This window comes from Ursus arctos, unplaced genomic scaffold, assembly GCF_023065955.2.
Source record: "Ursus arctos isolate Adak ecotype North America unplaced genomic scaffold, UrsArc2.0 scaffold_11, whole genome shotgun sequence".
Lineage (NCBI taxonomy): Eukaryota > Metazoa > Chordata > Mammalia > Carnivora > Ursidae > Ursus > Ursus arctos.
Genome location: NW_026622775.1, coordinates 60,542,589 through 60,567,417, shown reverse-complemented (window position 1 = coordinate 60,567,417; position 24,829 = coordinate 60,542,589). Strand labels below are relative to the sequence as shown.

The window sequence follows — 24,829 nt, the reverse complement described above, 5'->3', positions numbered from 1 at the left end:
AGAGCATGAGAAGGGGGAGGGGCAGGGAGAATCCTAAGCAGGCTCCACACTCAGGGCTCACTTGAGGTGGGGCTCCATCTCATGACCCTGACTGAGATCATGACCTGAGGTGAAATCAAGAGATGGTTCCTTAACCGACTGAGCCACCCAGGTGGCCGACCATAAATATCTTTAACTGCACAAAAGGGAAACACTAAATGTAAGCTGTGAGAAAATAGTATAGCTTGAGAGATATCATACACAAATGAAACGAGATTTCAGCATTATGAGGATCTTCTACAAATTGAGAAAGAGGAGTATCCCTGACATTAGGTTGAAAACTAACTTTGAATTGATCTTGAAAAATATTCAGTTGTCATATTAGTAAACAGCGAGAAACATAATCAGTAATTAGTGGATTCATTATGGTGATTCTATTCAATGATTCAGAACTATTGCTTTGTTTTCACTGAAAAACTGAAAAGGAAAATGTATTTTATTTTTAAATATCTGTGAACATTTTTTTAAAATCACATAAACAGACTCAATGGATATCTTAATAAAAATACAGGTAAGTCGTTAACCACACAATAGCGGTCCCAGTGCCTTCGATGCTCTCTTGAAAAGTTCACTTTTATTTTATTTCAGTCATTTAACAGACAAAGGAAAATTTTAAACCATCTTAAATGTGATTAGTATTACTATTTATGTGTGAGGCTGGGAAACGACTGAAAAGATTTGGTCTTACTTAAAATTAGTACTGATTTTTTTTTAATAAGAATACATTTCTAAAAACTAGCTGATAACCAAAGCCAATTTAGAAGTTACTAGATTTTTTTAAAATTGAGAATAGGAGAATCAATTTTTACTTCCCAGTGTCCTTAAAGGAACAGAAAAGAAAGGGGAGGGGGATTTTCTCTCCTTTATAGTTTTTCAAGATATCTTATACTCAATATCAGAAAAGCAGGTGGATGCTCATTTGATTACCACACATAATGTCAATTTTTTCAAACCAATACCTTAATGGATTAGTTCTTAGCTAACACTCGGTTTCTCACCTCTCACTGAGTGAAAAGTTGTTGTCTCCATGGAAGCTTACAACTTCCTCCCCAAATTAAGCACAATCAACACAGTTTGATTTTATAGCGTAAAATAACATCATAATTCTTTGGCCATCATTTCATTGCCTAATATTGAAATATAAATAGAATATATTTAAATGTTTTTGCAGTATTTAGGGACTAACAAACTAAATCCAAGACATACCAGAAGATGATTAGACAGAGAGGCAGATTAACCCTTCTATTGTCAGGTACCTAGGAACCCACCAGCCCTCTTTAAGAAAGAAGTTCATCAGGCAGAATTATGAAGAAACTGTTCTGGTAATATTTAACTCAGTTTTTCTGTGTAGTAGCTCACAAGACTAAAAATACAACGTCCCTCCCCCATATGAATTGTTTTCCCCCTTGTCTATATTTTTAAAGGAATTTACCTGGTTAATCAAATAAACTAATTTAAACTGGGTATTATATATATATTTCACCTCTCAATTTTCAAAGACAGAAATTAATACTGTAAGGATTTAGGGGCATGAATATCAGTAGCATGATATTCAACTAGTCTTTTTTTTTTTAATAAGCAAAATTAAGTAATTTTTTTCAAAGAATAGAAGTGGGAATTGGCCAAAACAGATGTAACAATATATTATAATAACTTAATTGATTTAATCCTCACATCTTCATAGATTAAAATGTTAATAAAAACTAATAATAAAAATAATTTACTTGGATAATTGCTCAAGCAATAGGCAAGTGTTTTCAAATATAAAAGAATTGGAAAAAAACCTCTCAGGGTGTTTAAACTCTCAGGGATTTACAAATTTTGTAAAAGAAAAACATAACATCTCAGTATTGACCTTCTCAGACAATTTACAGAGAATAAGTAAGAATGTTCAATCTGATTAGCAATCAGCAGAGTGCAAATTGTATACATTAAAAGGGAACATATCTTGTATGTATACATTAAAAGTATGTATACATTAAAAGGGAACAGATCTTGCGGGCCATAGTGGAGACCGACTATTAAAAAATATAAATTGGCTTTGTTAAAATGTTACTTTGATTTTGTTCTTTTATATACTGCTAATTTAAAAAAAATCTAGATGTAGACATTTTTCTTTAACGTAAATTATGATACTTGTTTGTATTTTTTGTCACATTTCTCTAAAACAACCTACACCTTTAAAAAAAATCTTACCTGTTTAAGATTAAATATTTTTTTAAGATTCTATTTATTTATTTGAGAGAGAGAGAGAGCGAGCACAAGTGGGATAAAGGGCAGAGGGAGAAGCAGACTCCCTGCTGAGCAGGGAGCCCGATGCGGGACTTGATCCCGGGACTCCAGGATCATGACCTGAGCCGAAGACAGACACTTAGCTGACTGAGCCACCCAGGCACCCAGGATTAAATATTTTAAATATGTTATTAAAATATACCCCCCAAAACAGGAGTAAATAATTCTCTTAAAACACTTTAAATTGGTACCAAGGACAGATAGGACAGTCTCTTCATCAAAAATTATCTTAGTAATTAAATTAAATATAACTATTAGCTACTTATAAAAATAAATATTGAAAGAAATTAAAACATTTAAATGTCTGACTCACCAATATTATCTTTCTTGTTCACTAATTAATGAACTGTTCTCTTCCCCTCCAGAATGTTCATAACTTATCTTAAACTTTTATGAGAATCAAGTTTCTCCAAAAAACCCTCTTTGCCTTGAGGATAATTTGCATATGAAAACAACTCCAAACCTCTGTTATATCTTAGTTCTGTCACATATAATGATTTCATGAACTATTATAAAGAATACACTTAATAACAACAACTGGGTTTAGAAATGATCTGAGAGGGGTGCCTGGGTAGCTCAGTGGATTAAACATCCTACTCTTGATTTAGGATCAGGTCATCATCTCAGGGTCTGAGATTGAGCCTTACATCGGGCTCCTCACTGACCATGAAGCGTGCTAAAGATTCTCTGTCTCCCTCTCCCTTTGCCATTCTCTCAATAGATAGATAGATGGATAGATAGATAGATAGATAGATAGATAGATAGATAGATGATAGATACATAGATAGATGATACATAACCTTAGAGATAAATAACCTTAGAGTCTGCTATTAGCAAGTAAAGTTTCACATGTCACTAAACTTGTTAATCCTTCAACAGAAGATAGAGTTTTGCACAAATCATTATTTCAAAAATTTGGTCTTAGCAGAAATGGTGTGTATAGAAGTAATTATTTCCATTTTGAAAGACAAAAATAATAGGTAGGCAACACTATTTCTTCCTTGCAGTTTGAAAGCTTTTCTCTTTCGAACTCTTCCTATCCAGAGGAAAGCAGAAATGGAAGGGCACAGTGACAGGAAGCCGTGCATAATACCCTAAACCACTGGGTCTGGAGAGGTGGTGCTCAACACACAGCCCCACCATGTTACTCACTGGGAGTTCCTGACGATTTCAGGGAAGACTCCCAAATCCTTGTAACCAGCAGTTTCTCGAATTCCTATTTATATCCGACTCTTTTAGTTTTCAAGTTCTTCTCTTTCTTTCTTTCTTTCTTTCTTTCTTTCTTTCTTTTTCTTTCTTTCTTTCTTTTTCTTTCTTTCTTTCTTTCTTTCTTTCTTTCTCTCTCTCTCTCTCTCTCTCTTTCTTTTTCTTTCTTTCTTTCTTTCTTTCTTTCTTTCTTTCTTTCTTTCTTTCTTTCTTTCTTTCTTTCTTTCTTTTCTTCTTCCTTTCTTTCTTCCAAGTTCTATTTCTCTCTGTCCACAGAGAGAGAGAGAATAAAACAGTTTCTCATTTTCAAAACAGGAGAAAGTTGATAGACACACTGTCTGAGCTCTGATGTTTCTGATCATCCTTTTTTTTTTTAATTTTTAGACTTTTTAAAGAATGGTTTTAGGTTTACAGAAAAACTGATTGGACATTACCAAGAGTTCCCACATCTCCCCTTCCATCTGCTACAGTTTTCCCTATTGTTTACATCTTGCATTAGTGTGGTATATTAGTTAGGATTGATAAATTAATATTGATTAATTATCGAATAGCTATTCATCAGCAGTTAATAATGACGTGCTGTTGTTATTAACTAAAGTCCATTGTTTACCTTAGGGTTCATTCAGTCTTTGTGTTATACATTTTATGGGTTTTGAAAAATGAATCACCCACATGTAACTATCATTACTGTATCATGCAGAAGTTTCGCTGCCCTGAAAATCCCCTGTGCTTCAGCTACAAATGTCACTCTCCCTTCCCCACCCAAATCTCTAGCAACCACTGATCTTTTTACTGTGTAGAGTTTTGTCTTTTCCAGAATGTCATATAGGTAGAATCCTACAGTGTGAAGACTTTTAAGATTCACAATATGCTTTTAAGAATCCTCCATGTCTTTTTGTGGTTTGATAGCTCATTTCTTTTTATCACAGGATAGTATTACACAGTAATCTCTTGTTTATCCATTTGACATGAAAGTAACTATATATTATGGAGCTACAGAATTCTAGCTGAAAAGTTTGTAGATGTTCCATTGCCTACTGACATTAAGTATTATAACAAAAATCAAAATCCTATTTTGATTTTTGCTCCCTTATATGTAGCCTATATTTTTTCTAACTATGCATATTTTTCTTCTAAAACAAAAGTATGGCTTACATTAGCATTGTTTTGTATTATTCTCCAAAACAGCTCTCTTTCCCTTAAAAAAAAAATCTGATCTTTTATCATCTGTGTCTAATACACTCCCACTCATACCCTTCACCTTTTGTCCTTTTCCTCTATATTTAGGGAGGATTGTTCAGATTTGTTCTGTAAATGACTCTGATATTTTGCCTGGTGTCATTTGGAATGTTTAGGAAGATTTTAAGTCTGTGATTGTGTTTTGGTATCTTCACAGTCGTCTTTATCCTGAACCATTTTCCTTGAACGTGACGTCATGGAGCTTGTGTTACAGGTTGTTAGGCAGGTGCTGTTTTGTATGTTTATCTGTTTTGTTTACAACAGTAGTAAAAAACAGGTACTTGTCTAAAAATATTAGTGATGAAAAGCAGCACTTCCTTGCCTCAGCAGCCCTTATGCACAGTTGTGCTTCTTGGAGGCAAACACTCCAAAAGTAAAATTGGTTACTTCTGGTGAGTACCTGTTCTAGTCTGTCTGATGGTTTCTAGGCCTTTGACAAAGAAGACATTATAAGATTCTTTTGCACTAACTAGACTTCTAGTTTAATGCCTCAATTCTTGTGTTCTACCTTTTCTGTTTTTCTTTTCTGCCCCAGGATTTCTCTTTTCTTCCTGCAGGAACAATTATGTTTATTCATCTTGTTCACTCTCTTTAAGCTGCTAGTTTTCTTATATGTGATGGAAATACTCTGTGTTCAGGAAAGATTGAGTTGATTTGGGGGCTGATACAGGTTTTGTGTGTGTGTGTGTGTGTGTGTGTGTGTGTGTGTGTGTGCACGTGCGCACGCGCATAAGGAGGTGGCTTGCTGCTATTTTTCTCACTGGAAAGGGAAATCTGACAGACATTCCTGCAGTGAACAGAACTGTGCTTTAGATGAGTGTTGAGTGTCGTCTAGGCTTTGGTCTGGTGTCCTCCAGATGCCAAAACACAGATGGCTTTAGTTTTAAGGTACTATCAGGAACTCTGTTTTCTCTAATCATCTTTTTTGTTTTTTAACTTTTTGCAAAGAGTAAGAAGTAGAATAAATTCTGGGAATCTAATGCACACCGTTGTGATTATAGTTAATACTGTATTATTAAAAATGGCTAAGTTGCTATTTAAAAGCTGCTTAAGTGGGTAGATCATCAATGTTCTCACCATAAAAAAGAAATAGGAATTATGTGACATGATGGAGTTGTAAGCTAAGTGCTAAGGTGGTATTCATATTGTAATATGTAAGTGTATCGAATCAACACAGTGTGCATCATAAACGTAAACAATGTTGTGTGTCCCTGATAGCTCAGCTGGAAAACTGAGATATAAAGCTGGATAAACAAAGCATTTTGAAAGTTGGCATTGATTCACAGAAACATATCATGTCCAATCACCTTAATGAACTATGTTTGCAAAAAAAAAAAAAAAAAAATTATTGCCATGCCTTCAAAATTTTCTTAGGGCTAAACCCCAGGTCATTCCTGCTCTGTAGAATAGGGATGGGAAGCAGGGAACTTCTGAAACAGGTACCCATGGCCTCTCCCTGCAGACCCCCCTTAACTCCCCACCTCCTTTCCTGCAGAGGATGACCCTAAGCTTTGTGCCTCCCTGGGTGGTTCTTAGCACATTAGCTCCCTTCTCCATGCAGTCCCAACCTGCATTTATTTTAGGCTTACCCTGTTTCATCGATCAACAGTTTTTTTCTGCCTTCTATATTTTATGTCATTAAACTAATTACGATTTTCCTTCCATTCTCTTTGGTATGATGTATTTAGTCTCATTTTTATTTGCAAACATCATTTGATGTTCTCAGAGAGAAAGAAAACTGTGTTCAACTTTCCATCTTGAAATAGAAGCATTTGGGAGTCATTTGAAATTAGAAGTCAGTTTAAGAGATGAAAAGCAATCAGATAACAAATAAATGTACATCCATAGACAATAAAATATTATTTTACAAGTCCATTTTACCAACTGTTTCTAGGTTTTGCTTCTTTCTTTTTGCCTCTCTTGTTTGATAACTCTTAAGTCTAATTTGGATCCAGGCAGAAAGTATTCTCTCAGCAATCACCCGATTATATACTCCTTCCAAACATTTATTGCACTTTTGCTATGTTTTTTTTTTTATTCTATCTCCAATGGTTACTTTCTTTATCTAGAAATAACATTGTTTGTCTTCACAATGTCTTTGTGGTTTCTGTCTTTTCATCGGTAATATTTCTCTATATTAATCCCTTTTTCCCACATCACAAATCCAGTTTTCAAATAGTCTTTCTGCTATAACACATTCTATCCCGAGTGGCATGTGTACCTAATGCTTATTTCCTACCTGGTTTCTCTTTTCAGGGAAAAGTTATTAGCATCTTCTTTATCCATTTTAACTATTTATATTCAGACATTATTGTTCTTGGATAAAGTTCACAATTATTTTTTGAAAAAGGTAATTTTCTACTTGCATTTTTACATAATACAAGGTCATTTTAACAGGAAGAATGTCTTTAATAAGTCCTTCTAAAACTATAAATGTTCACCTGAAATGCTTACAAATTTAGATTGGTGTGCTCCATATCTTATGTTTTCTTTGATTTTTAGTTTTTAATGTATTTTTCTATAGTACTTTCCCTTTTTTAATTTTAAAAATGATCTCAGATTAACAGAAGATTTGCAACTACAGCACAAAACATTTTTTTCCCCTGAGCCACTTGAAAGTTGTCGACCTGATGCCCCAATACTTGAGCATATCACACAAAATATATTCTCTTAGACAACCACAATCTAACCATTGAAACAAGAAAATAAACATGAATATATTGTTACCGTCTAATTTGTGGACCCCCATTCAAACTTTAACAATTACCTGAATAATGGTTTCATAGCAAAAAGATCCAGTTTAGAATCATGTCTTATATTTTGTCATTTCTCCTTGATTCCTTTAGTCTGAACCAGAACGTCATGCTTTCTATGACTGTCATGATCATGACATTTAAATATTATATTATTATCCCTTTATTTAGCAGAACATGCCTCAGTTTGCATTAGTAATTTTCTTCATGATTCAATTTAAGTAATGCATCTTAATAGAAATATCACAGAAGTGATGCTTTGTTCTGATGGCATTTTATCAGATGGTGGACCATGTTAATTTTTGCCTTCACTGTTAATGTTCAGTTTGATTAACTGATTAAGTTGGTATATTCTGGGATATATCCATATGCATACACATATTTGCATAAATATACACACACACACATACACACGTGTATATTCGTATGTATATTAATTTACATCTTCAGCTTTACTTCTCTATTGAAAACCGTGATTCATACTGATATCTCTGACACCATAGGTTTATTCTAGTTTTTGAGTTTCCGTATTTTAATTTCCTCATCTGACAGTAAGAAACCTGGCTCCCTTTATCCTTAAAATAATGATGCATTTGATCAATATGTAATATATCTCCCTTGCCTGCTGCCACTCCCTCTCCTGCACAAATGCCCTAGGGTCCTGTTCAGACTCTGACTGACCACGCCAGGATGCGCCCATGTGGACATTCTCCTCACCCTTCTCCAGTTCTAATATTCCACACCAGCTCCCTACTGTAGGAACATCCTCCTCACTCACTCTGGCTCCAACATCCTGTGTGTGCTGTGTATATACCCCTTCTCTACAGATGTCCTTCTCATCCTGTCTAGTTTACCACACTCCCCATCCCAACACGGACACCCATCTTGTGTTGCCTGACTGAATGACTTTAAGACTGCATTTTCAGGAAGGAAGTGGAAGGAAAGGGAAAAGAAAGAAGAAACTGGATCCTATTTTTATGTCATAATTTTCAAACTTTCTTCAGGGATCTAACATGTAAAGTCATCAAGTTTATTTCTGTCAATTAAAAAATAAAATAAGGGGCACCTGGGTGGCTCAGTCAGTTAAGTGCCCAATTCTTGATTTCGGCTCAGGTCATGATCTCAGGGTCCTGAGATCAAGCCCTGCATAGGGCTCCATGCTCAGCAGGGAGTCTGTGATTCTCTCTCTCCTTCTCCCTCCGCTCCCCCCTTTTCTCTCTCAAATAAATAAATAAATAAATAAATAAATAAATAAAATATTTACTATAAACATAAATAAATAAGGTAATATCTGTATACATATGTACATGTATATAGATGTAAATACAACATTTTTTTGAGATTTAGTCTTTCAATTGCATTCTATGTCTTTAAAAAGGGTGAGGTTTTAATGCAACATATGTTAAAAATTTCTTAGATTCATTTTCAGGAACACTTAGGCTGTTTTTTGTTTGTTTCTTTGTTTGCTTGAGCTTTGCCTTGTGAATAATTCTTCCCTAGTATGAGCAGCAATAATATAATCGCCAGGGCTTTGCAACTCACATTGCTATTTTGCCTTTATCCATCTCTGAATTTAAAAGGCATGTTCTATTTCTTTAAGGGACATCTAAAAGAAAACATGCTGCTAAAAACATCTGCAAGTACTGTCATTTGCTTTTTGGGGCCAACGATGGCTAATGTAATGAACAATTTAAAGGCACAATTTGCCATATGGATGCTATACCAATTATTTGCTCTGTTGCTAAGCATAGCAGTGTATTAGATGGATTTAACAGCTTTTGCACTGGCACAGAGAAGTAGCAGATTGGCCAAGGACAGCTAAACAGGTGCTCTCTGGAATGGCAATAGAATATCTACAATCTCCTCTGAGCTTCATTCTCTACAAAATTGTTGAATATACATATCAGTAGCTAAGGTAGAAAGATTAAGATTGCTGCTCTGATTTGCCATAGACCAGAAGTTTAAAGTATAGAATACAGCGCTTTATAAACATTATGGTACTGTATCCACTTCATTCTTTGTAATCCTTTTCCACTGTTTCCACCGTCGCTGCCTTGGTCAGGGCCATTCTATTTCCCATCTGGACTATGACAATAGATTCTTGTTTTCTCTGTCTCTACACTTTTGTCATCCATTCAACAACTCACCGTGTTGTGTTGGTTCACTACACAACAATGATCAGAAATCTATAATGGCTCCCTCATCTTCATAAAGTAAATTCCAAATACTTTGTATCATGTCGAGGAGATTCCATGATCTAGCCCAAGACTACCTTTAAAAACAATGACTTTTATTTTCAAGTTGCTTTATACTTTTAGTATATTTAAAAATGTTTTAAAAACAAAATTATATGTATATATATATTATATGTGTGTGTGTGTATATATATATATATACACACACACACACAAACATATTTCAAGTCAGTGTCTGCTCTATTTTTGAAATTTGGAATTAAGGTTTAGGGTCTGAATTCTTCACCTTTCTTCCTGCTGAAGAAGAGAATACACGCGTAAGTAGTCAACTGGGAACCGCATAGCACTTTTGTGTGTTCTAATAATCAGGCAAAGAACACATGTGATAACCACTGGAATAAACAATAATGCTTATACCTCAGAGCGCTGTGATTTACTTTACTACCACATGAAATTTAGACTTTGAACCCGGGGTGGCTTTCTGCCTTTAGGAGGAGGTTTCCGCATGTGACTGGAGGCTCGTTGAATAGCCAGAGGCTGAAGTCCATTTCATAGAATATAAAACATTATGTCCCCCACTATAAATGAAAGCCTCGATTAGTTATTCCCCCTTTGACCATTGCTTTTCTGTGGAAACACGTTCTTTTCCTTATTGACCTTACTATGCAAACCTCTGGTCAACTTGGGATGCCAGTGCCACATTTTAGGGAGAAGACAAATACATCAGAGGAGCTCTATTCCTAGCACAGTACTTAATACTGCTGCTTTCAGAACCTTCCTGGAATCATCAGGATGTGCCATGAAGCCCAGAGGACACCGAAATGCATCTGAACAGATATCACTAAAGCCTGTGCTGAATTTTCACCTTCATTCTATTTTTCACCACCACTATCTAAAAGTATATGGATAATAATTAAATTCAAAGGATGAGATAAAAAAATATAGGGGCGCCTGGGTGGCACAGCAGTTAAGTGTCTGCCTTCGGCTCAGGGCATGATCCCGGCGTTCTGGGATCGAGCCCCACATCAGGCTCCTCTGCTATGAGCCTGCTTCTTCCTCTCCCACTTCCCTTGCTTGTGTTCCCTCTCTCGCTGGCTGTCTCTATCTCTGTCGAATAAATAAAATCTTAAAAAATATATATATATATATATATATATATAATAAAAAATGCCTCCCTTTTTATGCAATGTCCACCGAGAAATTAAAGTCCCCAAAATAAAGGCCCTGCCTCTTGTTAAACTAAAGTAAGAAATACACTACCCACCCATCCCACTGCTTTATTTATTCCAATTCAGCCAAAGAGTTCATAGTCAGGTGGAGCAGACAATCTCATAGCGGCAGCAGTACACTGGGCCATGTTCCCCCAAAATGGATGCACCTCTATCAGCATTTTATTGGAAGATGAATTAACCCAGTACCAGTGCGCTTGTGTTTTCCCTCTTCCAAAGACTCTGAGCCAATAGAGCACAAGAGAATTTATCTCAAGCTGAATGCTCTTCCCTAGATTCATAGTACAGTTAGCAGCAAAAGAAAATAGCAGAGTTTTCACGTTCTCTAGAAAATGGAGAATAACCTAGAAATGAATGATTGGTTTTAGTTTTTTAAGATTCCCAGATACTCTGGGTACGTATGTTAGAGTTCAATACCTTAGACTTACATTAAGTTAAAAGAAATCTAACAGTTAATTGTAACTTTATACTTCTCTTGTGATGGGACAAAATAATCCTGAAGTAAAAGATTCATGCTTTCTCCTTTCTCACATAGTGACATATAAGACACCGTTATTGTCTCACAAATTTTAAACATTTGTAAATATTTAGAAATAACAAGGAAATATTTTTTTAAACAGGTGCCTGGGTGGCTCAGTCCATTAAGCATCTGCCTTCGGCTTGGGTCATGATCCCGGCGTCCTGAGATCAATCCCCACATTGGGCTCCCTGCTCAGCGGGGATCCTGCTTCTCCCTCTCCCTCTGCAGCTCCCCCTGCTTGTGCTCTCTTTCCCTGACAAGTAAAAAAAAAAGAAAGAAAGAAAAAGAAAGAAAGAAAGAAGGAAGGAAGGAAGGAAGGAAGGAAGGAAGAAAGAAAGAGAAGAAAGAAAGAAAGAAAGAAAGAAAGAAAGAAAGAAAGAAAGAAAGAAAGATTTTAAAAAAACCTTTCTACTGGTGATCAAATAATGATAGCACCTCCAAGATTTAGGACTTTCATGAGGTTTTCTTGTTCTTAAAAATCCATCTTTCATATTTAAAACAATTTACTTTCTATATCTGTTTAATTTTATGTTCTATGCATCTTGATGGTCAATAGACTTTGGTCTCTTTCTAACTGCACAGCATCTACTTTTTTTATTAGCATTGTTGATCAAACTTATAATAGGCTACTTTCTAATTAAAATTAAAAGCCTTTCATTTTCAAGGCCTAGCTCCAAGCTCTGACTTCTCTCTCTCTATGTCTTCACCTCTAAGAAAATCTCAGTTCATTTTCAGCCCTATGATATAATGGGCACCAATGTTTCCTAGTCTGGAATTCTTTAGGCCTGTGGCTTCCAGCATCGCTGCACAGGGGAATCATCTGGGGAGCTTTCACAAATATTGATGCTTTGGTTGCATGCCTTATCATCTAGGTTAAAATCAGGTATGAATGTTTTTAAAGATGATTTCAATGTGCATAGGTATCATTCATTGGCTTATGGATCATGGACTTCATTTTTGAATAATTTTGTGGGTTTTTTTCTATCTTATTCAAGCAAGACAAATGGCTATGAGAAAATGAGTAGAAAAACAAGGATGAAAATTGTGCACCAGTAATCAAGAAAATGTAAATTGAAACCACAAATGATTTTAAAGTATTCTAGCTAATGAGGCATTGCGTTTTTTAAATTTTTTATTTATTTTTTTAAATATTGGTAGAATGAATATCCTTTTTATCTTTACAAATGACCAAGAATCGGAATGGCTTTGTACTTTTTAACAGTAATACAAGAAAATAAAAAAAATAATAGAGAAATGTCTTTAAAATTCAGGAAAAAAATTTCCAGTCTAAAATTTTGCATGAAATGTAGATGTAATTAAGTGAGAGGATGTTTAAAAAAATTGTGAACAAAAATTCTCAGAAGCTTCATATCCTTACGCACCATTTCTCAAGAAATTCCTAAAGGATATGTTCCACTAAAATAAAGAACTAAGCCAAGAAAGATAAAAGCATGGGGGCCATGAATGGAAATGCCACAGAAGAGAGAGGTGGCAGTAATCCTCAGGATAATGATTATAGGAGATCATAAGATCACTGATATGCTCCAGAGCAAAAAATCTAATTTGGAAGTAACTGCAAAGATAGATAAAGCTAATAAAATATGTGATGAGTTCGACATTGAAACATAATTTACACATTTCAGAACTTATAAGTAAATGATACATATGGAGGAAACTATGTGAAATACATAAAACGATTATCAACCTCAAGAAAATGTTTTTCAGGACAGGAAACGTAATCACAGTTTATTGCATGACTTAGTTGGAGGTAATATTCACCTTGTCATATTGTAAAAAGTAGGTACTAATCTAACAACAAGGACAATGTAACAATAACTGTGTCCTGGGAGGACAGAAAACAAGGTTTATGTTAATAGGGGTGTTGATAATGTTAGAAAGAGAGCTAAATCCTCATCTGCTGTGGGCATCAGAACATACGCCTGAAACTAGAGCCTTTAAAAGTAGCAAAATAAACTCATTATTTAGAGAAATTTAGGTAAGTCCCCAAAGAATCCATTAAATAAGTTGAAGTGGTTATCTCTAGGGAGGGGGGCATGAAAGTACAGGGCAAGGGGCTGCTATCTTAGGGAAAGCTTATATATTAGTTTTTGTGTGTGGCATTATCTACTAGGTAGAGTTTAACTCAGAATTATTTTAATCCCTACCACATAATATTTCGGTATTGTTGATTTATATACCTATCGACCTAATAACAAAGTCTGTAGCCAGAAAATGGAATGCTTTGGATGTAATGTTATGTGAAGATCGTGGGACAGCTGGATATAATGGGGAAAAAATGATTCCTAGAATCAGACCAGCGGTTCAAATTCTAAATGTGCTATTTATTAGCACCTTATGTAATCCTCTCTGAGCTTTAACTCCCTATTTTGTAAATGATGAAATATTACCCACTTTCAAGGTTCTGTGGATTAAATGGTATCTACTCACCAATTTGTAAGAGCTTATTCCTTCTGCCCTGCTAGGTGGTAATCTTGTTGTGTCTTCTTCAAATTGCTGTACACAGAGTTTTAGGTATTTAGTAAAAGAATGAATAAGTGGATTTCATAAAAAACAAAAATTGTTGGTATTATGATGAATGCTCTATTAGGCACTTACAGGGGACTTCAGGAATGGTGGAGCGATGTTCTCTGTAAATTCACTCCTCCAAAAAAAAAAAGCAACAAAAATACTGGAAAATGGTCAAAATGAACCTTCCGAGGTGCTGAAAATCTTGCAACACACTGAGGAATGTGTATTCAAGAGAAATGGATAGGTTTCTCTAAAAACAGAGGGCATTTAAATATGGCTCCGCTCCTCAGCTTCTGGTAGCCTTGAAAACCAACAGCTTCTCAATCACAGAAGCTGTTCAATCCAGCAGCTAACTATGTTACTTTTATCTGGCCTGCTCCCTAGAGGAATCCCACTCAGAAGGCTTGTCATTATTGGGCTTTGATTGGAAACTCCCGCACTGGGAAAATCCTATCCCAGGGCATTTGTTGAAAAGGATCACAAGAAGCTGTTTAACACTGCAGCTGCCTAAGGCTGTGATACCAGTTGGGCAAACAAGAGCCTGAACAAAAATTTTAAAAGAAGATCTGAATAATGAGATGCTCATATGCAGCTTTGAAAAATTCTGATAGCCTCTTACAGATCTAGAGGATACACACAAGTGTGAGGCTGTGTGCATGCCCAGGAAAGACCCGAGAGGGTCCCAACCTCTCACCTCTGGCTGACCTCAAACTCTGTGCAAGCAAAGAAGTGAAGGTAAAGGCATGAACATTAAAGGCATGCCTCCAAACGTGAAGTTCCCTGGGTGGAGACTTATTGGTTCAAGGCATTAAGGAACCATCTGACCAATCACTAATTGACCACTAAGGTTGCTGAGTGGTGACCTCCGTGGCTGCACACTATGAGGATATGTAGACTTTATTAGTCCAGGTAAGTCACTAAACAACAAACAACAATAAGAAACACCAGCAACGGGGCGCCTGGGTGGCACAGTGGTTAAGCGTCTGCCTTCGGCTCAGGGCGAGATCCCGGCGTTGTGGGATCAAGCCCCACGTCAGGCTCCTCTGCTGTGAGCCTGCTTCTTCCTCTCCCATTCCGCCTGCTTGTCTTTCCCCTCTCGCTGGCTGTCTCTATCTCTGTCAAATAAATAAAAAAAACTTAAAAAAAAAAAAAAAAAGAAACACCAGCAACAACCAGCTGTAGGATTCAAGCAGGAGGTCTGGTTTCCAGTGTTGCCACATTGGATTATCTAATGTAGCTAATGTCTTTAACAACAACAACAAAATATGAGACATACAGAAAAATAGGACCCCCACATGGAGGGAAAAAAGAATAGAAATAGAGCCTGAAGGGGTTCAGATGTTGGACTTAACAAATCGGGCACTTGCAAAGTCATTAGAGATATCTAGATCAAGGAAACTGAGACCAAGTGTGATTAATGACTTATATAATGGCCAACATCAGTGTTCAAAGGAGACGATGAATTTGTGATTTTCAATTCAGACTATTTCACAGAATTATTGCCTTCAATTTTAAGCATCTGTGTGTATACAAATATAAAAATATATATGTTCCTTTTTTAAAGACTAATAATGAAAAGCAAGAAATTGTTTGAAAATATTTTAAATAGCCCTTATGTTTTAATCTCTCTTCCAGGCCCTCCTGTTAATGTCACATGCAACATATTCATAAACAGCTTTGGCTCTATCGCTGAGACAACCATGGTAGGCATGTTTACTTTGTAACAGGTTTCACACTGAAGTAATTTGTGATTACATTAATGACAAATTTTCTGCTAATGTTATGTAATTTAAAGCCAAAATTAATATAATGAGATTTTTAAAAATAAAATTAATGGTATAATTATATTGCAATCAACTGCAGGTAATAACGTTTCATTTGGAGATGGTATATTAGAGAATAAATGTAAGTGAAAACAAGATTGATTTTTCCCATTTTGGTAATTAAATATTAAGTCTCAAATTAAAACTAAAATTTTACCATATAAATTATTTCTTTTTAAAGCTCTTTAATAGCCAGACATAAACAGAGGAGTAAATAGTTTCATGTTCAATTATTCTGTATCCTTACAATGTGTTTATAATATTATTTTAAGTATTTTATTTGGTTTTTTTCCAGATGAATATAGTATTTGCTCAAATATCATAAATATTTTGTGAATTGTGGTATTTGCCTTACTTTATTGAAACACATTGAACAGAGACTTCATTAGTACATAATCAAGAACATTTTATATAATGAAGTTATTAAAGCCAAAAAATCATCATTACAGACAAGATTTATTCTGATTTGAATTTTATAACTTTCTCTAAAGATCATGTTGTATCTCTACTTTGCACTGCAGCTTTTATTGTGCATTTTAGCTGAAATAAAACTCAGAGATAGACTCATGAACCACTCGATATCTGTAAAATTGTCTAGCAGGCAACTTTTTTTTTTAATTGAAACTATGTATGGTGGTTTTTAAATTACCTAGAATTACACTCCACTCCTAAATTTAGCAAGTATAATTTGCATTAATTTTCAAAGTTGATTTTAGCTAAAATAGGATGTGAAATACTTAAAGATTTATTAGCTTCCAAGGCCATTATTAAGTAGCGAGCTATGGTCATTGCACGTATCTCAGAATGACTTGGTAGCAAATTTTCTAAGGAAAAATAATCTAATATGTAAATTATTATATGTGGATGTAGAGGTGTGTGTGTGTGTGTGTGTGTGTGTGTGTGTACAGGATCTATCTCAACAGGAAGCGACTTTACCTAGGGGTATTTTTTTTTAAGTTCTCTTTTCCTCATGTGTGCAATATTTCATCATTTAGTGGCACCTCTGTGGTTTTATCAAACTCAAAATAATATAACTACAATAAAAGCACCAGTGAAGAAAAACTGCAATCATATATTTGGGCATTATACAGAATTATCTTAACTACAGTGTATAAATTAACGTGAATGTGTGTGTGTTTGTGTAAACACAGAGAAAATGCATATAATTTGCTTGCATAAGCACAGTGTTGTTCTGGTACAATTCTGACTCTAAAATGACTATAATCCTGTTTCAGGCTTTGACATATTTTGGATTCTCACTGAGTATTTGGTCCTGATTTATATCCTGCATTTCTACTATTGGGGAGAAAAGTTTTCCTCTACCCTTCAAGATTCTTTTGGCTGGTTTAAGAATTAAATTGACATGAGGGGCGCCTGGGTAGCGCAGTCGTTAAGCATCTGCCTTAGGCTCAGGGCGTGATCCCAGAGTTCCGGGATCGAGTCCCACATCGGGCTCCTCCGCTGGGAGCCTGCTTCTTCCTCTCCCACTCCCCGTGCTGTGTTCCCTCTCTCGCTGGCTGTCTCTCTGTCACATAAATAAATAAAATCTTTAAAACAAAAAATTAAAAAAATTAAATTGATATGAGACAGTTAACAGGGGAAAATCAAATTTAATAGCATATATATGAGGAACCCACATAAACATAAGAGATTCCAAGGACAGGCAAAATATGGTATATATGTCATGCTGAACTAGGGAGCAGGGCATAGGAGTCTGGAACTGCAAAAGGAAGGAAAGCTATTCACAGGAAGGTGAAAAAGAATAAATGTTAGGTGAACAAATGTTTGCTGGGCCATTCAGAAACCGGGACATTGAGAGAACTTTGATGAAATAGGCCTTGCCAGGTTCCTACCTATTTACCAGGCCTAGCTCATATTATCACTATAGTTATCTACGGTGCTAGCTCCCTTCCTGGAACAGGTCCTCTGTCTAAATTCTTTAAGGCAGTTAGCAAAAAGAAAAACTTGAGTTTTCTGTTTCTTAAAAATAATCAACCTAAAATAATCCATATGCCAAAAAGACACATATTGGGGTGGAAAATTTTGTTCCTCTACCGTACATTCTTAGTCCAAATTGTATTTAAAGATGAAGAAATCTCTGCTGGCTTTTTTCTGCTTAGACTTTCCAAATTGTATTTCGAGCCCTGGCAACTTTCTCATTTTAATAGCTGCTATACACACTGTACAATCTCAAAAACCTAAAAATATGTTTATACTTTCTCTTTTGCAAGATCATTTCCACAAAATTCTTTCAGCAGCAATAGTGGGGAAGATTTACAGCCTTACTTGTCTTTGTGGGATGGAGGAAGAGACTTGGGAAAAAAGAGAAGATGTGGCCAGATTTCCTTCTCATTAAAACCAGAAAAATTGTCGGGTTCCTTGGGGTCTTTGCTTTTTATAACATAATTCATCAGTCTACCACTAAATGGTTGTAGCACACAATTTAGAGGATGATTACACCAGCTAAATTTCTTACCTGTAATAATTTTAGACTTTATAAAATAATATTACACAAAAAGCTTGCAGAATATTGCAAATACACTCCGCAGTGACTCTTACTCGGTTTTATTTCCTTTCTCTAACATAGAAATCCTTTCCATTCCTACATATTCTATCATAATGTATTTTTTTGAAGTCATTTTTACCATCTATCACTTTCCTCTTCAGAATCACAAGCAACATCAATGAACATTAATCAAACATCTCAGAGGTTAAGTATTATAAAATTTACTATGTCCACCTTGGTATCTTTCTTTTTAGTCTTCTAAACTTTGAAACAGGTGATATTATTTCTATTCATACAATTAGATTTAATATTTGTAAAATTTTTAATAGTATCAGATAGAAGAGCTGCAACATGATGTCCACATATACAGGAATGGTGAAAATTAAAACATCACCTTAAGATTCATAGAACATTTTTCTTTTTTTTTCTTTATTTTAATTTTTTTTTTAAGATTTTATTTATTTATTTGACAGAGAGAGAGATAGCCAGCAAGAGAGGGAACACAAGCAGGGGGAGTGGGAGAGGAAGAAGTAGGCTCCCAGTGGAGCAGGGAGCCCTTTGCAGGGCTCGATCCCAGGACCCTAGCATCACGCCCTGAGCTGAAGGCAGACGCTTAACAACTGAGCCACCCAGGTGCCTCTAGAATATTTTTCTACCACTTGATTAAGTTGATAAATTTATTCATAGTTTCTATCATCACAGCTCTGCAACTAAACTTTGTTCCATTATTTTATTTGTTGTAATATTGTTTAAATTAATTTGTTTTTATAAAAGCATTTATGTATTTTAAAAAATATTTGCATTTCTTATGCTAATATAATTTACTTTTGTTTTTATAATACAAATAGACTAATTCAACTAAGACAGTATATTAAAATTCTGAGGATGAAATTTCAAATTACCTATACTTATTAATGGATATCTTTGCACCTGAGATCTCATATCTAAAATAAATCTAAATAATTCTCCCAATATATATATATCTCTGCTTAACAAAGACCTTAACTGTCTTCAATGTCTGTTTACTGACTGACCAAATATATTAAGCTCCCTCTGCTGGTCTAGTTTCTCATAATTGTATCTCTCCCCATTTTAAAATTCATCTTAAGTTCCATTTGAGGTAATTATTTGATTCTTGAGAAGATTTCTGTAGTAGATATTCTACATGCTTACCCATTTGTTCTGAAAATCAAGTTAATTCAAAATTTTAACATATTTTTCATTTTCTTCTTGCACCAAACTTATTTTTTTAGAAATTTTTGCGCATTGGGGCATCTGGGTGGCTCAGTCGAAAGAGTCTGACTCTTGATTTCGGCCCAGGTCATGATCTCAGGGTTCTGGGATCAAGCCCCAGGCATCATTGGAGTCCATGCTCAGCAGGGAGTCTGCTTGGGATTCTCCCTCTGCCCTTCCCCTGCTTGTGCTCTTTCTAACTCCACCCCCCTCAAATAGATAATAAATCTTAAAAAAAAATTCATGTGCATCTTTCCAATAGCATAAATTCAAATCTATTTTTAACTGTGAAACTCGTCATTTCCCAATATTTATTTGTCTAATTAACTTATTGTATTCTAACCATTCTCACTTGAGCACAATTTTATTATTCTTGACATATAATCATCAACTTTTTCCTACAAATATTCTGGAAATTTTGAACTTCCTTATTTCTTTTACGTCGGAGTCACATGTCACGTATAATGAGATTCACTAAGGACATCTTCAGCCTCCATTATTCCAAGTTCACATTCTTCTTAAGCAGGCAAAGATTTCACAGCTTTTGGAAACCATAGCTCTTAAATAAAATTAAATTCAAGATGAAACTAGTTTACCACCATCAGAGTCATTCCTGTTCCCCTTTTGTAACATGGCCATGGTAAGGGAGGCACGTCTGTCTTGCCTTCTAAACTTGTGGTGACAAAAGGAACTCATTCATGATTGTTTTTATTGCTTCAATGAGGGGGAGCTTAAGATTTCCACATTAATGTGATTCCTGCAAACCTGTTATGAGCTGTGGATAAGACTTAAATGCCATGATGAAAGCATTTGTAAGTTGGGCTTTTTAAGAAAACAAACAAACTCCTTTATGAATGTAGTAATTTGGGTGTGTATAGATAGCAGTGTCTCAAACTGAATACATTGGCTTACCCTCCAATCTTCAGAAAACAGATGGCTTTCCATCTTGTTACACATATGTTAGAGAGTTGGAGAACTGCTCGACTATGTGCCTTAAGTCAATATTTACTCATTGAACCATTACTTTTCACTAGTGCCGATAGAATAAATTATTTTTACAAAATAAAACAAAAAAGGTTAGATGTTTTGATATAATAGTTTTCCAGGTGTCTGTAGACAGATATGAGGTGGGGTTGGATAAGAGTATCTGAAGGTCGGCTGTGATCTCACAGAATTGTCAAACTGTACATTTTCTCAATTTTTCACATAAGTGATGGGTTCACATTTTAGTTTCAACAGTAATTATACACATGTAGATGCTACTTTGAACTGTTGGATCATTACAATCTCCAAAGAAATCTAAGCCAGTATGGCATACAAAATTTATAGTGTCCATTTACAGATTCTTAATGGAAAATCCTGCACATTCTTTTTTTCTAAGTATATTTTTATCAAATAAAGTTGTCTTTATCCAAGAGAGTTATTAACTATACAAAAGTACCTATGCATAAGTAATATACGTAACACTCCTGTCATCATCTTAAGAAACTAAACATTAAAAATAAATTGAAGTTAACCAATTACTCTTGCCCCAAACACTGCCTCCCTACCTTTCCAAAAGAACCTTTATTCCTGAATTTGAAATCAAAGATAAATTTCCATTCTACAGTATTGAAAACATGAACAAAATGGCCATACTGTAGTGTCCATGTAATTTGATTTTTTGGTTCAAATTTATATTTTTTAACATAAGCCTTTGACTCTTTCATTCATATTCACTTCAGGAAGTATTCCATATTGTATTTATATTGTATTTATCTGTTCTACATTTGCTGAACATTTTGATTGTTTTTAATGTTTTCACTACTACAAAAACTCGGGATTGAAAATTGTTGCATATTTTCTTCTAATGTGCATATGAAAATATTCTATAGGGTATATGACCAGGAGCGGAATTATTTGGCCCAAGATTATATTCTCAGAAGTGAAAGTATTTGACTCAAATATTACTAAATTGTACTCCAAAGTGGCCGTTCAGTCATAAACACCTACTATTAATTTTATGAGATTGTCTATTGTTTTATAACTCCCACAACTAATATTTACTCACTTTGGATATAATTGCCATTATTATGTACTTCCTTGATTAATCGTGTGGTTACACATTTTTCTTGAAAAAAAATTTTTTTTTGCCCTTCTGGTGTCCTTTGTGCAAAATGCCTTTTTAGATCTTTTCTACGTTTATGCTTGTTTGCTTTTATAATGTACACACCAACATACACTACACACATGTATATTATTCTAATGAATGCTCTGTTATAGGCACTTTAAATACTAATTTTGTTTTTTTTTTCAGTGTGTTCATGATGTCTTTTGATATATAAATTATTTTCATTTTAATTTATAAAATCTAACCTCGTTTTACTCACCGGTTTGTGCTTTGTCTGAAGAAATCCTTCTCTCATTCAAGTTCATAAAGACATTTTCTTATATTTTCTCCTAAAAGAATTTTGCTTTTCCTATTTAGGTTTTAGTCCCCCGGGAATTTTGTGTAGTTGTATATGTATATATGATGTGCAGTAAGCATTTATTTTTTTATTTCACAGTTGAATAATTACTTCTATTAATTTACAATTTTACCTCTGTCATATATATTCATATATATTGAATGAGTCTGTTTCAGAATTCTTAATTTTATGCCAATGGTCAATTTTTCTGTGCCTTCACCAATATTATACTCTTCTTTAATATAGCTTTAAATTGGACTTGATATTTAGTAGGATAACTTTCCAAACACACACTTTATTCTTTTTCAAAGTATTCTTGACTCTTCTTGGAAGTTTTCTTTTTCTTTTTTTTTAAATTTTTTAATTAAATATTTTTTATAGTTTTATTTATTTTTATTATTATGATACGTTAGTCACCATACAGTACATCATTAGTTTTTGATGTAGTGTTCCATGATTCGTTGTTTGCCTATAACACCCAGTGCTCCATGCAATATGTGCCCTCCTTAATACCCATCACTGGGTTAGCTCATCCCCCCCACCACCCTCCCCTCTAAAACCTTCAGTTTGTTTCCCAGAGTCCATAGTCTCTCATGTTTCATTTCCCCCTCTGTTTAGCCCCCTTCATTTTTCCCTTCCTTTTCCTAACAATCTCCCTGCTATTCCTTATGTTTCACAAATGAATGAAACCATAATAATTGTCTTTCTCTGCTTGACTTATTTCACTTAGCATAATCTCCTCCAGTCCCATCCTTGTTGATGCAAATGTTGGGTAATCATCCTTTCTGATGGAAGTTTGCTTTTTTGTATAAATTTTAGAATTACCTTGTCAATTCCACAAACTAAACTTGAATTGACTATGAATTGAACTTGAATTGAATGAGTGTTGAGAGAATTATCACCTTAAAATATTGAATCTTCCCATCCATGAATATAATGTATCTCTCCCTTTACTTAAATATTAATATTATTTAACAAAGACATACAATTTCTCATAAATTTCTTCATATCTTTTAATGTTAATAATTTCCCCCTTATTTTTAAAATATATTTTTTAAAATTGCAGCATTTTAGTTATATTTTCTAATTCTTTATTGCTGGTATATAGGAATATGATTGTTTTTTACATTGTTTTAATATGCTTTTATTTTAGCCCTAAGACTTTCCAATTCCTTCATGCAATCATTTTATCTAGCAATAATATGTTAATTTGTTCCTCTTGGTCCTTATATGCTTTCCATCTCTTACTTGTCTTGCTGTTTTAGCAAAAACAGTATTGAGTGAAATTTATATTGTTCCTTGGCTTTAAAGGGGATATTTCTAGTATTTCCAAAATAAATATGATGTTTGCTTGTGTTTGGTATAGATATCCCTTACCAGAATTAAGACCCTCTTTCTGCAGAACACAGAAATCATTAAATATGAAACCCCCAAAACAGGTATTAATCTTCTAATCCATGAACTAGTATATCAATTTATTTGTCTTCTTCAGTTATTCTCACCTACATTTTTTAGAGTTTGTCATATATTTTGTTTTTTCCTAAGTATTGATGTATGGTCATAAATGTTACATTTTCTGGGACACCTGGGTGGCTCAGTCATTAAGCATTTGCCTTCGGCTCACGGCGTGATCCCAGGGTCCTGGGATCCAGCCCCACATCGGGCTCCTCTGCTGGGAGCCTGCTTCTTCCTCTCCCACTCCCCCTGCTTGTGTTCCCTCTCTCGCTGGCTCTCTCTATGTCAAATAAATAAATAAATAAAATCTTTTAAAATAAATAAATAAATAAAAGTTATATTTTTTAATTTTTAAAAATAGTTTTTTATTCTAGAATAGTTTCAGATCTACAGAAAAGTTGCCAAGACAGTTTAGAGCTCCCCATACCTCCTTCCAGTGTCCTCTATTATTAATATCTTGCATTAGTATGATACATTTTTCACAACAAATGAACAAACATTTGATACATTATTATTAACTGAAATCTATACTTTTTTTTTAGTATTTCCTTATTACTTCTAATGTCTTTTTTCTGTCCCAGGACCAATCTGGGATACTATATGATATTTAGGTGTCATGTTTCCTTACACTTTCTTTGTATTTTATGGCCTTAACAATTTTGAGTATGGGTCAGGTACTTTGTGGAATATCTCTCAGTTGATGTTTTTCTTATGACGAGGTTGGAATCATGAGATTTGGGAAGGAAGAACACAGAGGTAAAGTGCCATTGTCTTTACTTTATCTCAAGGGTGTGTACTATCACTTAGAATAGTTATACTCTCATTAGCAGGGACTTGTCAGACTTCGCTATTGTAATATTAATCGTATTTTCACCTTCGTCATACAGTATACTTTGGAAAAGTAGTGTACAGACCATACTTAAGGATAGGGAATGATTATTCTCCACCCCCTTGAGGGGATCATATCTGCATATTATTTGGCATTCTTCTATGTAAGACATTTATCTATCCTTCCCCGTTTTATTTGTCCAATGATTTTTTAAATTACCTTCAGTTAGCCAACATACAGTACACCATTAGTTTTTGATGTAGGCTTCAACGATTCATTAGTTGCATGTAACACCCAGTGCTCATCATCATACATGCCCTCCTTAATACCCATCACCCTGTTACCCCATCCTCCCAACCCCTTCCTTCTGGAACCCTCAGTTTGTTTCCCAGAGTCCAATGATTTATTTATACCAGTTTGGATTCATGGATATTGATTTTACACTTTGGGTTATAATTCAGTACTACATTATCTGTGATGTTCACGTCATTCCAGTTTTGGCCATTGGGTGCTCATTCAGTTGACTCCTGTGTC

At 34.7% G+C, this 24,829-nt stretch overlaps 1 protein-coding gene across 2 annotated transcripts in view; it reads left to right on the top strand.

The window, feature by feature from the left end:
* Positions 1 to 24,829, top strand: part of GLRA3 (glycine receptor alpha 3) — a 177,516-nt gene that overhangs the window by 37,800 nt on the left and 114,887 nt on the right. For both annotated transcript variants that reach the window (XM_026518883.3, XM_026518884.1), the window contains exon 3: positions 15,638 to 15,705. In XM_026518883.3, coding sequence (XP_026374668.1) covers positions 15,638 to 15,705 — 68 coding nt within the window. The remainder of the gene's footprint in view (positions 1 to 15,637; positions 15,706 to 24,829) is intronic.